A 16,342-nucleotide genomic window follows, 5' to 3' on the forward strand; every position below is an offset into this window, starting at 1 on the left:
AAATTCAAGACAGTAGATGCCCTTCATCCAGCTTTTGAAGCCAGTTATTTTTAACAAATTCTTATTGTGGGATTGGCTTAGTATTACTCAGTGCCTTAAATCATGCTGAAAGTGTATTTTATTCAAATGCTGAAAGCATACAGATGATAAGATATATCCGAGTCTTATGCTAGACATTGTATTTCAGATTGATAATTGTAATTTAATTGGTGGATGCTAGTGGAGGCGTAAGAGTTCCTCAGGTTATTTTATACTCTTATACTGTTTTCCCCTGTCTTTCTAAAACTGAAGCGTGGACTTGTGTGTTGACATTCCTTAAAATGTATAAATTAACAGAAACACCAGTACCATATTTGATAATACATGGTGTGGAGGGGTAAGTAGAAATGCCCAATTCTGCTGATCTTTCATCAGGTTCAGTTAGTGCATAAAAATAACACTTCAGATAAGAGTATAGTATTTTACAGTGTGTAACTGTGGCAATTGATACAGTATAATATTCTAAATTTATGTTTGCAACAGCATCATGCTAAATTCTAAGCAGGGAGAATTTAGTAACAAATGAAAGTGCAGAGTCCTCACATGCTGTTAACCAGCATATTTTGAGCATTCACGTACTGTTTTTATCTTCATACTTAATCTGAAAAAGCTATACAAGTGATTTAAAATGTTTGTAACTTTTGCTATGTGGAGAGTCTTACAAAGAGGGCTTTTTAAAACAGTGTGGGATTTAAGCTAAGAAATGTAGATATCAGTTTTTGGTTAAAAGTGTGCTATATGGCATAAAATCTAATCCAGTAACTTGCAAAATACTAAAAGCAATAGCAGATTTTTATAGAAAAAGACATTTCAAATTTAATCTGAAGATCAGGAGTTTTGTCCACTTGCACTTTGATTGTTAATGGAAATCAAAGTGTCAATTTCTGTGTTTACAAAGTAAGCCCTGTGTTGCTGTTTGCTTCCAAAGCATTTTTTTCCAACATGACAAAGTATTCTGAAAATACTTTTTTTAGTGGGTGTATGAGTGGATGATACCATTTTCTTTATAAAATCTGTATCTTTAAGAAAAAATAGTTAAAGAACTTGCAATCACTACATTAATTCTTCTAGCTATCCAGTGGCTAACTCATAGTTGAGTATTGCTATTTATGTGTTATTAAAGAGTTAAAGTTGTAGACATCTCATTTGGTTGTTACAACAAGACGCATCAACAAAAAGTGCTGCCATTACTGCATAGGACTCCTCCAGAATCTGTAACAGCAGGGAGTAAAACAACTAGGTTTTTTTTAAACTAATCTGGAGACCTTGCAGAAATTTAGTTGAAGAGCTGGGAGCTGTCTAGAGAGCCAGAGATGAGGCAGGGTAATTTCATAAGTTGCTCAATCTTTTTTGCCATCCAGCATGTATTAACTTCCTTTGTATAGGATTCTGAAGGAGGATAGTCTGGCTTATTTTATGCAGTTGTAAATCAATTGTGTGTAATGGTATTTTTACCTGCACAGGCTGTTCATGATTCCACTGTGGCACAAACACTATTCTCTTATGTACATCAGCTTGTTCTTTTTTTTTTTTAAAAAAAAAGCAAGCCAAGTGCTTATAGTTTAGCTGGAAATAAGAATACTTTCACATTATGTTTCTTGCTGTTGTCAAACTTTATTTTGAGAAAATAAATATTTACATAAATCCAGTGGTGATGTTTGGTTTACATTGCAGGATGTCTGCTTCACACTTGTTCATGTAAAGTCTGCAGAATGGAGAATGATCCTGTTATTCTTCAAGCCATTGTCTAAAGCACTGGCCTCTGCATTAGTTTTTTGTGTGTTTAAATTTAAAAGAATGATAAATAATTTGCTGCCTTGATTTCCTGTGTTCTAGAAGAGGTGTCTGACTGTTCTTGGAGTGATTTTTTTTCAAAAGCATATGAAAGCTTTTGTGAGAAGCCATAATGGGACAATAGACTTCTGTAGCACTTGGACAACTTCAAAATTTTTATTTTTGTGGGAATAGTATTTGAAGCATTTAACTCATGAGGTGATCCAACTGAAAATCTCAGAGAAACAGTTGTCACTGTGAGAAAATATACATGACTATGCCTTTTTAAGTAGAAAGACACTGAAATGAATCACATGTATTTGTCTGCTTATATTAATATGGAATGTTTTTGAGAAACTGTTCATCAGCAAGAAGTGCATTATCTTTTTGACGTTGTGTGACTAGTGCATTTGCAAAATGACTCATAGAAGTGTAATATCTATTTGTTTGTTTGTTTGTTTGTTTTTTATTTAAGCAGAAACATTATGTACCAAATCAGGTTCCTTACAGTTGCACCTCAACAGGAGGGAAGTGTTAAAGAAGAACCAATTTCAGAAATTCAAACCAGACGGACCTGGCAGTTTGACTGGGCATTAAATAAACTGGATAACTCTGTCAGGAAAACTGGCCGCATCCGTAAAACCCTTCTACTAAAAATCTTCCATGAAATATGCAAAACAGGTAAGTTGCTTCCAATTAAAACAAAATAAAAGCTAAATTTAAAGTTACAATATAACGATTCAGCAAACCAAGGAAATTAATTGAATGATCTAATTTATATTTCGTTTTTGAGTGTTGTTTAATCTGCTGCATGTGTTGATGAACAGACTTTAAATGCTTTAAAGATAGTATTATGCTTTGAATGCACACATTTACTTTTCCAGGTTTTTTATGTCTTTGGGCATTTATAAGCCTTTGTAAAAATTCAGTGTACTTCTAAGAAATCTTATCATATTGCTTTGCCTATTCTGGATTTTTAATCTGGTAATGTTACACCTTCCTCATTGTGCACTCTGAACAGGGATCATATCCATCTGTTTTATACTGTATATTTTTAAAATGTCTGTAATAACCTCTTAAGGACAACATGGTTTATTTGTTCTAAAATGGCACTACAAAGGGAAACACAGAGGTGATCCCCAATTTTCCGCATTCCCAGGTAGCTGTGCTTATTCAGGACAAGAAAGGTTTGGGGTTTTTTTGAATAAAACAAACAGCAGAGGCATTGTTTGTTTTCACAGATTCAATGCCCCATTGACTAAAAATAACCACAGTATATTAATATTTTGCAAACCAGGTACCACAATTTATGAGGTTTGGTACCAGCTAGGGTGAGTCAATGGAGATACTTGCTAAATATACTCACCAAGTACTACTGCCAGTATCTATCACTGACAGCACGTAGTTTAGTTTTAGTTTTAAACTTTGCTGTGTAATGCTCTGGATTGTTAATAGCTTGTATACCTGGGATTGCACTTTTAAAAAAGTTTTGCATTTCACTGTTTAAAAGTTGTCTTCAATTCATGTTCTCTCTCTGTTGAGCTGGGTTGTTTTTTTTGTTTTGTTTTGTTTTTTTCTTGTGATGCCCTTTCTGATTCTAACTGCTTTGTCTTTTTTAGGTATAAACTTATAATTTGTGACTGTGCCTTGGCAAGAATTGTATGTCTCTAAGCTTACCTGCAAATCACAGTTCTTCATGATCTTTGGTTAGTTACACAGTTTTTAGGAAGTCATATTAACAAAAAGATTAATTGCTTATAGTGATTTCCTTCAGCTGTGTAAGTATATTTAAAAAAGTGTGGAACTTCAAGAGATTTAACTAGGATGCTATTAAAAGAAATGACAAATGTTTTCATGTGAGAAATTCAGTCCTTTTTTTATTAATAATGTTGAAAACTAATTTAGCACAAGTGTGGGAGGTTAGTTACTGTTGATGTCCTAAAATGATTTGTCTGTGTTTGTATTGTTCTTCCATTTCTAATTACAACAGGAAAAATGCCCAAAGAAGGTCACTGCTGTAGATCTTGTCCTACACCTTTCCATACTCATACTTCCAAACCTTTTCCTGTTTCTTTTGCCTTTCAAGCTATTCAGTCACTAATGTAACACTGGTATTGTGAAAGGCCGACATATATCAGCATTATATTGAGTGAACTAATTGTATGCAGGGATTTAAAGGTTAGTCAAATCCAAGTCCAACTCCCCATTTGGAATTTGTACTTGCTCCCTCTCAATGTTTTAACTTATTTCTTTTCCTGTTATTTCTTACTTTTAACCCCCTACTGCCCGTGTTTCTTCCCTTAGAAGTTTACTCTGTATAAATAACTTTTCTGCTGTAGGTTGCGCTCTTGAAACATGTGATATCCTAGATTTGCTGGTCTTTTTTGGTACCTGAAAATCTGATTCTAGATGGCATATAGCTTTCTGCCGTTGAGGTTTTTTACTTTATTTTACCAGTATGTATAGATGTTTCTACAGCCCTCTATAACTGAAAATTACACTTAGAGTGATCATCAGCAGCTGAAGGTATCTTTACTGGCAACGCTGGGCTGTACACAATTTTGGAGTGTTGGCATGATGATTTGGAAGTAACTTAGAAAGCATTAGTGATGCTTTAGACATTAACTAATTTTGGAAGTTTGAATATTTCAAGTCTGCATGTATGTCTCAGAGAGAAAACTTTTTTTTTCATCGTTTATGTTGTATGTGAATATTTATTGTGCTTCTTGTTAGATGCAATTACTGAAGGTAATATTGAAGTATACCTTTCTCTTTGATAGGAAAGGAAGAGACAACATTTTTGTATTCTTTTCTTTTTTCTTTATGGTGTACTGCTTTCTAAAGAAACTCTCCTTTTTATTAGAAATTGCTGGGTTTGCATATAAAGATGTGATTGAAAAAATTTTTGTGTCTCCAGTTTCTGATAGATTCTGCAGCTCTGCCTTACTTTGCCTCAGGAGTGGTAGTGAAGTCCAAGGGAGACAGATGAGATAATAGTTACTTTTTCAATATTCTCAGGTTAGTGTAGAAGTCAGAGAAGGTAGATATTCTTACAGTTTCTTTCACTATTCTCTAGATGTAAATGATCTCATTTATTTTATGTTGAGCATGGGCAGAAGTGTAAATGTAAATGTGGGATGTCTCTGAATACCAGTTTTGGAGTACTAAGGAATTGGTATAAAGTATGTTGCAGTTTTAGAAATTTAACAGGAAGTTATGTCCCTGTTAGGATTAAATGATGTATGGATGTTGGATTGGGAAATTTCAAGGGCTAGATCATCCGAGTTTAGTATTTTGTGTTGTATTTTTTAAAATTTCTGCTCAGCTGAGCTTGTTATTATACTAAATGGCATCTTTAATTGTGAATCTTTTTCATGGCAGCACATAATATTTTCATTGTTTAATCATTTGGGTATACTGTTCAGTAAAGATCTTCAGTCTTGGAGAAGATTCTTTTCTATACAAAATGCTTAAATATTTCAGTGGGTCAGTCTCGAATCTTCTTTCTAATATTAAATGCATAACTATAAAGAAACTTGTGGTTGTGTTCCACTTGCAGGGTGTCCAGGAAGTAACCAGACCTTGCTTTTGCTGCGAAGTTGTGGTACTCTTTTACCAGAGGTATTGTTACCTGAAAGAACAGAACTAGCCCATATGATGTGGGACAAGATGAAAGAACTGGGTAAGTTAGTTTTGTTAGTCCCTCTTGCAAGAAGAGCTATGTGCTTTAGTTACTGTCTTTGTAACAGAAGACTGAATGTATTTTAATGGTGTTTAAATGTTAGATTATAACAGCAAATACTCATTACCAAATAAATGCTAGGGTTTTTTATTCAGGTGAGAGACCTGTTTCCTATTCTGGGAGTTATACTGACATCTAGGGGTGTTAGTAATAAATCTAAAGATAGTTTTTTGGTAAGATACTTAAATTGGACTTTTGCTTGATTCTGATTATTGGAAGAATGAATTTTACTTCTCTGTTAGATACTACCCTGATATCTGGTGGGCTGATATCCTAGTGCTGCTGGATATTTTATCAGATGATTTCTTAAATTTTAAGTTAGTCATTTATCTGTAGATGTTGCATAGGTGAATTGCTGTTTGATAGTAATATTGCTGAATCTGTAATGTAAATACAGCCATAGAGACTGTGGAATAGCATGCATACAAACATTGATGTTACTGTGCTTTTGTTATGTTTTAGCCTTTTATAAACATATGTGCTGTTAAATAGTCTGGTATTGCAAAGGTGGATGAAAGGAAGCAGTCTGATTATACATAAAGCTCATACAGAATAAAATTTATATGAAATTAATTACCTAAGAAAGCTATAAAATCATGTTGAATTTAGAGAATCTATATTCACTCACTCTGGTTGAAATATTTCCTTAGGTGCTGTGTATGATACAAGCCATTATAATGCTTTACTTAAAGTCTACCTTCAGAACGAGCACAAATTTTCTCCGACAGAATTCTTAGCCAGAATGGAGGAAGCTAATGTGCAGCCCAATCGAGTAGGTACCCTTTTATGATATCTTCACTCTTAATAGTAGTATCTATTTATTGCATGGAAATCATTAAGTTCCTCTTTTTTGTTTTCTGTAGGTTACATACCAAAGGTTGATTGCTGCTTACTGCAATGAGGGTGACATTGAAGGAGCGAGGTATTCTTTTGCATTTATGTTTAAAGGGATTTCCACAGAATCTGTTTCTCATATTCCCTACCATTAATATTAAAACTCATTTCAGTGTAATTCTTATAAATTGAGCAAAGCAAAGACAGGGTTTTAAGTATATTTTAACCAAGCACTAAAGAGCAGTTTCTTAGAGACATCTGGAACCTACACAAGCAAAATAAAAATAAATGATAGACCAGTGTGTTCAAATCAAATTGTATTCAAGTTGTTGAGAAAATAACTTGTTTTGTCATTTCTAGAACCGACACGAAAAAGTGTGAGGTTATGACGGCTTACTGCCTATGTAAGAAAATGGCTACTGGGAAAGACATTTTAACTAAGTGGGCTAAGGAGTAATTATTTTTTGTTGTTGTTACACAGGTCTTGCTGGATATCTAACATCTTAATTTTAGCAAGGTTAAGTTACAACAGCGATTGCTGGGCATGAGAAATAAGTAAAAGGAAGATAAAAATAAAAAACAACCCAGTCCCATCCTTGTGTCTGCATATTTCAAGCTGAAGAATACAATTCATCTGAAAAAATGAAAATGACCAGATTATGAGCATATTATGCCGCATCCCCAAATGTAATTGTTCAGTGACATCAGGATTTGGTTTTGTTTGATGATGCAGTACTTGTCCAGTGAGCAGCAATATCTCAGTAGTTTATCTTTTCAAAGGAAAAAAAATACCTAATCTCTTTTCAAAGGAAACAATTATCTAATCATTCATTGTTTTGTATTTTACAGTGAGATTCTTGGATTTATGAAGAACAAAGATCTCCCAATCACTGAGGCAGTATTCAGTAGCCTTGTGAAAGGTCATGCAAGATCAGGGTAATGTTTAATACTTTTTTTTTTTTTTTTTTTTTTTTTTTTTTAGTTCTACTACAATATAGAGTGATACTGTACAGAAAAATTACATGTTGCAGAATAGTGTGATGGTTTTGAATAATAAATATGTACAAGACTCTCTTTTTGTAGATTTTTGAAGCAAAACAGGGATATTTAACAAAGGAAGTATATTTTTTTCTTGTCTGAAAATCTTGGATTTCAAGATAAATTACTGTACTTTTGTGCTGTTTGGAAAAAATCTGCACTTAATTTTGAACTTTTCCAACTGTTGAAAGAGTATTTTAAATAACACAATAATTAAAGTCCTTGCACTTTCACCTTTCAGGATTTTCTTACTTAAAATAAGTTTCACTATGCTTGTTGCAGTCTTTGTTTACAATTCTAATTATTTTAATGAGGAAATGTGGAAGTCACAATAAACATTATTATGATTAAATCTACTGAGGGTCTTTCTTTTGAATTCTTTTAGAGATGTGAAAAGTGCAGAAAATATCCTTTCAGTGATGAGGATGGCTGGTGTTGAACCGGGTCCAGACACCTATTTATCTCTTCTGAATGTGTATGCTGAAAAGGGTGATGCTGATAGCATCAAAAAGGTATTGCAAGTTTGAGTTTAAATACAACTTGTTTGATCTTTTGTTCAGTTTAACTTTGGAGTGCTTTCTATCCATGCAAGAGGAATAATACTGAATTTCATCACTTTTTTCCTCCCAGTCCACACCAATTAAACAAGTTTGGTTTGTTTTTTTTTTTTATCTGAATAACTGGTTAACTGAAAGCAGTCTCATACTTTATAAAAAATACTCATCTTTTGATAGTCGCCTTTCACTGTGAGAAGATATGTTTGCTGGTGATTTAATAATTCAGGTTTTTTGAGACACATTGTGCACATGGGATAGTTATATATTTATTTAGAAAAATAAACAGGAAGTAATTATTGAATATCCTCCCATTGAGCCATTTTTTAAGCTCCCATTGAAGCCACAGAATCTTACCAGTAAAACTGATTTTTTTTCTGAGAGTTCATACCAACAGCTTAGATATTCATGAAGTGCGGATAAGATAATGCTGCCTTACAGCCCTTTGTGGAGCTGATTTTTTTTAAAGTATTCTCTTTTTTTTTTTTTTTTTTTTTAAATTTGGAAGGGAACGAGAAAAGAAAATTGGTTTGCGTTTAATAAGTAGTATCAGATGGAGAGGACCAAATCAAGGAAGAGGATGTGGGAAACAATATTGTTCTGTGACTTACAAATTAAACAGATCTTCATCAACCAACCTTCTTAGAAACACTAACAAAAAGTTTGATTAATCATTCTCCCCTTTTCAAGGCAATTTCTTTTGAAAGTCATCTCACAATGGGAATACCTCTGGTGTTTTCATATGTTATTAGATATTAGAGAGAAACTATCTATTACATCCCTTTTATCTGTCCCTTTTTCTTTTTACAGTTCAAAGGTGTTTGAGGCCCTCTCTGTAGATCTTGGGTATTCACTCAAACATATTCCATGTATCTAAACCCATGGCTTTAAAAAAGGGGAAAAAACCCCAGCTTTTTTTCCTATGTATCCTGTTTTGAGTCACTTTAGAGTTTATTAAAGGTAAATTTCTGCTCATTTACAGACTATAGAAGAGGTTGAGAAGACTGAAGGTTACGTTATGGATCGGATTTTGATGCAGGTGATTTTTAGCCTTGCCAAGGCTGGATATCCTCAGTACATTGAAGATATTAAAGAACGCATACGATTTGAAAAGGAATTACTTCCAGGTATGTCCTTGGCTACTACAGCAGTGTTCTGCTACTCAGGGTAGAAAGGGAAAGCGTTTTCTTTTTTTTCCTCCCCCTCCTCCCCCAACAATAACTAAGGTTACCAAAAATAGGGAATTTTGTATTTTTCTCTTGAATACTTAGGGAATATAATATTTTTGCCATTAGTTTGTTGATTCAATTGTGCTGCTTTAGATTACATTTTATAAAATTTAAATATAAATCATTTTTAATAATTTACTTATAAAAGTTAAACTATCCACTTTTTAAACCTGTAAATTTCATTAAGATTTTATAGGAAGGCTGTAACTGTGGAGTCCTTTATTCAAACAACACTGTTGTAATTCCTGTTGTGACAGCTCTTTATGAATATCGTAAAAAGGGAAACTAAGAACTGAATATAGTTTTCTTTACAGTTAAAGTCACTTTGTATCGCAGTTATGTGTAATCTGATTGATAACTATTAATTATACTTCATCCATTTTTTGATGTGTCTAGAAATGTGTTTCTATTATTTAGTGTTCTGTCATGCTGCAGTGGTTATGCTTCTGTAATTTTTGGCATGGTCTTCTAATGGGATAAGTGAATTTCATTGGTAAATATAAATCTGAAAAGGTAGTCTTTGATTGGTTAATTATGTTTAAAAGTATGCTAAAGTTTCTTGTAAAATATTTTGCTAGTTTAACTAATTTTAGTATTTTAATGCAAAAATAGTTATATGCACTTTTTTAATTGTGTTGTTCTCTGCTTTTCAATTGCTAGATGCAATGAACCTGTGTTTGACTCTCGTAACTCATGGCTTTGAAGATATAGGTTTCCATATTTTGAAGTCTCTTAATCCTTTATCACGTGGTAATGTGGACCACGGTAACTTCTTCTTGCAACATTGTGTAAATAGAGATATGGTATGCAGAATAGTAATACTTTTTTCTTAATATAATAATAACAGTATGTTTATTTAGTTTAATGAAACTGTGAAGATGGAAAATGATATATTTTTTGTGTGGTTCTTAAAGAATAAAAGAAGGATTTAAATATTTCATATCAATTTGCTTAGTAAATTGAAATTAACAAAGGAATCATGTTTGGCGTGTGTAATATCCATTTCCTAAACATCGAAGAGTCTGATATTCTTATTAATTGGAGAAACTGAAATATATATTTAATTTTTGAAATTCTTTGCAGCCTGTGAACAAGCTGAAGCAATTTTGTACTGAGTTAAAAGAAGCAGAAATGCACTCAGCACCATTACCATTTATTTTGCGTTGTGCTTTGGAGACCAACAAATCAGGTACTCTGCTTGTTTAGTTATTTTACATATGTTTAATTAAAGTACTTGGTCACTGTTTAATTATCTTGTGAATGTTTTCAGCCTTGGCCATTGATGTGATGAAGATAATGAAAGAGGAAGGCTTGCCACTCAGACCTCATTATTCCTGGCCACTGCTAGTTGTGTTCCAGAAAGAGAAGAATCTTGGAGGTTAGTTATCTGAAAGTGCTCCTCTGGCTTTATTGCAAACCTGGCACACAAATCCATATTAAAACATTGCTACAATGTTCAGCAGACTCTTGAAAGTAAACAAGACCTTGCTGCATGTCTTACTTTGTTGCAAACAATTTTGCCTTCAGAAACACTTTTAAAAAATCTTTCTTACTTGATAGTGGTACAGGTTTACAAATTTAAAGTACCTTTGCATAGAAAGATGTTAAAGAGTGTTTAATTATCTTTTTAACTCTTCACATTCTTTCTGCTTTCCACTGGTTCTTTTTGCTGCTCATTACCTTTTACAGAGTTTACTCTTGAAGAAACTGAAATTTGAGAGAAGAATTTAAAAGTAAGGTTGTGTTATAATAGTTCTCTTGGACTGCAAACCCAATCCTTTTTTCAAACCAACTTCTTATCATCTACCTGATAAGCCAAATGTGACTTTTGTTACTATAATAAAAAACACAGGAGAACTTCCATTGCTGAACGTGTGAGCCTGACCTGACAGCGTACTGATTGAAGGACAGAAATGCTCAATCTTTGGGATTCTTAAGTAGGTTTAAGCATTTAGCATACTTACCCCTGTTACACATGGGGATGCCTACAGGATATGAATAAGAATTGAACAAATATTAAATTTGAGAGTACAGTATCTAATTCTTTGGTTTGCGTTATTGGTAATTCAGAAAGAATGGTATTGTAAAAAGATGCTTTTAACAGAAGTACTTCCCCCTTGGGGAAACAAAAAACTGTCTTTTTCATCTTATCTCACAGTATAATGTGCTTTAGAATGAGATGCAGAGTTGTTAGTGTGACATTGGGTGACAAACAAAATGCACAAACAAAAAAAAAGTGCTTTTAGCAGACTCTTCATATCGCAATTTTATCTTAAATATACAGTCACATTCCAGTTCAGAAGAAATGCTGAAACAAGTATTCCCTAATTGTTTCTGGCTATAAAAATGTCTCGAGTCTTTTTCAAAAAGCCTTTGTGAAAACAATATTCAGTTTTTATTAACTCCTTAGGCTCTGTTCCTGCTAGAATACTTTCCAAGTTTGTCTTTCAGGTTTTCAAATGCTTGAAAGTTCTTTGGCAACCTTGTTTTAGTTGGGTACTTTGTGACTTAACTTGAGATATAATGTTGCCAAAAGTAAGTAAGTTGGAATCAGCAGTTTTACTTCTCTGTTGTGCATGTTGCCTGCTGAAAAAAACGTTTTCCACGTTACTCTGTGGAAAGCTTTACCTCACTAACACAGTTATAAGAGATGTCAAAAGTATTTTTGGTTTTAGATATTCTTAGATAGCTCCCAAAACTGAAGCAATAGCTGACCATAGAGAGCAACTTAAGTTTTCATACATATTTTGGTCTTCAGCAAGGACAGAAGTTGCCTTAATTTGGACTCCCACTATAGAAATAGACTGTGCTTTGGCTAGTAGTTACTGCTGCAAGTCATATAAGCAAATTGAGAAGAAAACTTCTTTGCCATTTTCTAGAGAGCCTTTCTTTTTATATTTGCAAAGGCATCGGATACCTACACTTCTGTATGGCTGTATGATAATACTGTGGATTTGCAAACGTGTTTTTATAACCTGGTAATTAGTCTGCAAGTTTGAATTGTCAAGTGGTAGCATTACTACTGTGTGCATACCTACAGAAGTCAGTGATTTCGCAATTCTTAAAATACATAAGAAAATATCTAAGGAATTTCGTCTGCAGTGAAGAATCAGTGGAATTATTCTTGCTGCAGTGAAATAAGTTGTCTTGTTTTTTCCCATGTGTAAGCTCTTATTCATTTTTTGAAATTTAATAATAAAAATATGAATAAATATCATCCCACTACCTAAAAATACAAGAAATATTCTTGAAGAAAAGTAAATGGGGTGAAAAACCCCACCCTGAAATTGTTTCATAGAGCAAAAAATAATGCTGCAGTGAGAACCTAAAGGTGAGAGCAGATAGTAAATTAACAGAACGGTGCTTTCTAGCAGCAAAAGATAATAGAGCTGTGTGAACAAAAGTATAGATAGACACTGTGTCACATCTCATACCAAAATCGAAGTAATGATTCCTTTCTCTACACAGTAGTAATCCTGGCCTAATGTGTGTAATTTTGCATCTCGGTATAGGTAAGGCTGAAAACTGAAAGGAACTTTGAGGAAAAACTATTAAAAATCTGATATGATGTAGACATAATAACGAGAAGCAACAACCTCTCTAGCACTGCAGGGTACAGTGTCTTAATCAGTATGTATAATGTGACACAAACGCTTATATTATTAATCGTAATAATTACACATTTATATAATGTTTATTATAACAAAAACTGACAATGGATATCAAAGGAAGTTCCCTAACTTCTGTACTGTGGAATTGAGTTTGAAAGAAAAATAGCTGTGAAGTGGTGGCTAAGAGGAATGAAACTAAGCAAGGCCAGTTTTAAATATACTGTAGAGAACTTAACCACTCTGAAATAGCAGACAGCTCTTTTCAGTCATCTTATACAGGAAAATAATTTCAGGTGGGCATTCCTGCTTTTATGTGCATCTGTTATATAAGTTGATAATTACTTATTTCCATAGTATTTATCTAAATAAAAGCTATTAGGCTTTTAGGAATGGAAAGTGCTTGCAGGGTTTAAAGGATCAATACGTGGTAGGTCTGAAACTGTTACTGGCACTGAGATACATCTTGTATCAGATTATACACTAAAAACAGGAGGGCCTAGTATAAATAAGCAGAAATGTTTGATTTACACTGGCAACTGAGTATTTTATAGCTCCCCTTCATCTTTCTATAATCATATTCTTTTTAAAGACAGTTTTTAAAAGTCAGTTGTGTATTTTACTTTGGTTTTCTATGAACTGTAACAACACAAAGCACATTTAGTGAATGGTAATTCAATTTTTACATTGGGAAATACGGGAAATTAGAGGCTGAGTCCAGAGAGTAATAAAGGTGGTGGTTTCATGAAGTAACTGCTTGAAATACTGTTTTGAAGACAGGTTTTTCTGGCAAAGAACTTTGAGTGCATCTGAAACTAACAGCACAGCAAAACTATGTTAAATATTATGCTGTTTTCTTGAATGTGACCTCACTTTTTGAACTGGAGGGTGATTTTTTTTTTCTTTAGAAAATGCTTAAAGCCCACTTTTACTGCCCTTTTACATGTGGAACTGGATGTAACTGCTTTAGAAATTCTGATCAGACTGCTTTAGGAAGAAGGCACAACTTACTGTGAGAAACTTAGGAAATGAGAAGTGGACTGAAATGCATGTCTCCCTTTTTACTTCTTGAAAAGCAGCAATTTGCTCTGCTCTACCACGAAAATATTATGACCATCTTGTAATTCATTTCTTCTGTATTTGTTCTTCGATGTACTGATTCAAGGCTGGAATCTGTTCTGTTGAGGTGTTTGAATGCTCTTTCTAGTACTGACAAAAAGGAGAACAGAAGTTTGGCTGTTTTGTTCCCTATTTTTGTTCTTTTCACTCACTCAATTATTTGATTATACTTGGGTCCTGCAGTCCTTACATATCTTAGCCCCAGATCTAAAAAAAACCTATTCTTGATCAAGCAGGGAGATGGCCAGAAGACTTTATTGTGGGTTTTAGTCATACCCGGTTTTCTGGATCAGTAAGCACATCTCCAAAGGGATGTGCAAAGCAATACATTGGGGTGTGAGTGGGCTGTTAATAAATAAAGAATTATTTCATCCTTTTTTATATTCTATTTTTGTGTATGTTTTATATGCGTAATACATCAGTACAGTAGTACATTTATATAATTTCTAAATATACATGTATTAGGGGTGTGTTCCCAAAAAAGTTGGGGAGACCGGTGGTTCTAGGTAAATGTGACTCCACTTCTGTGTCTCTTCTTTAGTCTGTTCTTTGATTTGAGGAGAAGGAATAGATTAGTGTATTTTCCAATATGAGGAGCAAAGAATTTGTTAAAGTCCACACACATAATGCTCAAATCCAATTTCATGTACGTATTTGACAATTTTTACAGCGTTTTGAATTGGCAATGTTTTGTTGCTTTGTATTGTGGAAGATATCTATATCATAATAAAGTAGTTCTGCTGTCATAGAGGTAGAAAAACTGTAGGAATCTGTGTTTGTTTTCACTGATCTTCTGTTCACCCCAAAATTGTTCACTAGCCATCTTAGAAATGAAGTATTGTGTGGCAGCATTTTTTTAAAGTTTGTGTTTAATATGTTTACATGCAGTATTGTTACTGGTATTCCTCCTTAATCTGCATCTCACTGTTTCACTGATGTTCTAACCTTCACATGTGCCCTGTCCTACTGAGGAACTCACAGTTCATGTTTGTGTACTCAGTCACATTTGTGACAGATTTCTACAAGGGAATGGATATGCTTAACAAGCCTGTTTTCTACTCTCTTCTTGATACAAATTTCAACTCAAATCTCCCGAGTTCTTGGTCTTCAAATTACTTCCTAGTGATACAGATACGATTATTTTTGAAAAGGTTTCATCATATTCTGGGAAGCTGAAGACATGAAATAGAAACTAGCTGTCACAATTTGAAAGGGATCAAGAAAGACTTACTGTAATTAATTCTTCATTTATATTTTTTTTTCAGATTCTAAGCCAAAATCACAGTTTTGTTTAAGGCAAACTTGAACAGATGATGCGACTTTAATCTAGTGTGACTTGCCTGCATGTATTTTCAAGTGCTCAAAGGGAATTCACATTTGATTATTTGCACCATAGTGCACTGCATAAAATATTCATGGAAGTGTCACTTTTCCATAGGTGGCACTCCAGGGCAAAGACAGGGACTTTGGGAAACTTTACATTTTTAAAGTAATAAGTATGAAATGCAAGTTGAAAAAAACATATGCTGTTTGGTACTGGTGTCCTGCAGCAACTGACAAATCAATTTTAGACCAGCAAAAAACGATAATACCTGTATTAGTTTTGACAGGGGTTCACAGTTTGCTAGCTAGGGTTACTTTACTGTAAGAAGTTTCTGCAAATCAGCAGAGTGTGAGCAATTAGAAAGTATGTCTTATACTCTAAAACTCTGCACTCTAATTGCTGCACTATCAAGCTTTAGTATCCGTTGCCTTCGAATGCCTATCTACAGTAGTCATATGCAGTGTTGTGTGAATTGATCTGAACCCTGTAAAAGCTATAATGTAGCTTCAGGCTTGGGAGACTCCAGCCTTTCTCTGCATTTCCAGTTTGAAGCTGATGTGTTAATAATCAACCTTATTTGCTTACAAAAATGTTATTTGTTTTAAATTTAGAGACAAATCTTGAAAATTTGCCTTGCTAATCAGGGTTGGATACTGGGAACTAAGCTAAAAATGTATTATGTGTTGAAGAATGTATTTTTATCTTGAATTTGGTTATATACTTTACATCATATTTCAGATCTGGTTTTTATGCACGATAATATGAACATTTGATATACAGCTCTAAAAAATGTTTTGAAAACATAACTAAAAGTCACTGTCATATATTCTCTGTGTTAGAAAATAACTTTTTCCATACTAGCCAAGAGTTTCATGGTTTTTATAGTACAGCACAGAATGAGAAGTTTAATAAATGAATTTTAAGTTTCACAGTTAAGAACTTTATTAACATGTAAATTAAAATGCAGGATTTTGTATAGCAATTTCAAGGAGGGAAATTGAGGAGACAAGTCCTTTATTTGAAAAGCAGCGTTTATTTTTAAATGTTGAGTCTCAAGTTTTCATCTTTCTGAAATGTTTAGC

At 33.5% G+C, this 16,342-nt stretch overlaps 1 protein-coding gene across 1 annotated transcript in view; it reads left to right on the top strand.

Annotated features, from left to right (window-relative positions):
• The first annotated feature begins 320 nt into the window (after positions 1–320).
• The window catches only part of LRPPRC (leucine rich pentatricopeptide repeat containing), an 83,010-nt gene continuing 66,988 nt past the window's right edge, over positions 321–16,342 (top strand). The window contains exons 1-11 of the mRNA XM_026844617.1: positions 321–376; positions 2,288–2,493; positions 5,372–5,494; positions 6,205–6,326; positions 6,418–6,476; positions 7,238–7,324; positions 7,812–7,938; positions 8,963–9,107; positions 9,870–10,012; positions 10,293–10,398; positions 10,480–10,587. Of these exons, the coding sequence (XP_026700418.1) occupies positions 321–376; positions 2,288–2,493; positions 5,372–5,494; positions 6,205–6,326; positions 6,418–6,476; positions 7,238–7,324; positions 7,812–7,938; positions 8,963–9,107; positions 9,870–10,012; positions 10,293–10,398; positions 10,480–10,587 (1,282 nt within the window). The remainder of the gene's footprint in view (positions 377–2,287; positions 2,494–5,371; positions 5,495–6,204; positions 6,327–6,417; positions 6,477–7,237; positions 7,325–7,811; positions 7,939–8,962; positions 9,108–9,869; positions 10,013–10,292; positions 10,399–10,479; positions 10,588–16,342) is intronic.

Source organism: Athene cunicularia, assembly GCF_003259725.1.
Source record: "Athene cunicularia isolate RWA chromosome 3 unlocalized genomic scaffold, athCun1 chr3_part1, whole genome shotgun sequence".
Classification (NCBI taxonomy): domain Eukaryota; kingdom Metazoa; phylum Chordata; class Aves; order Strigiformes; family Strigidae; genus Athene; species Athene cunicularia.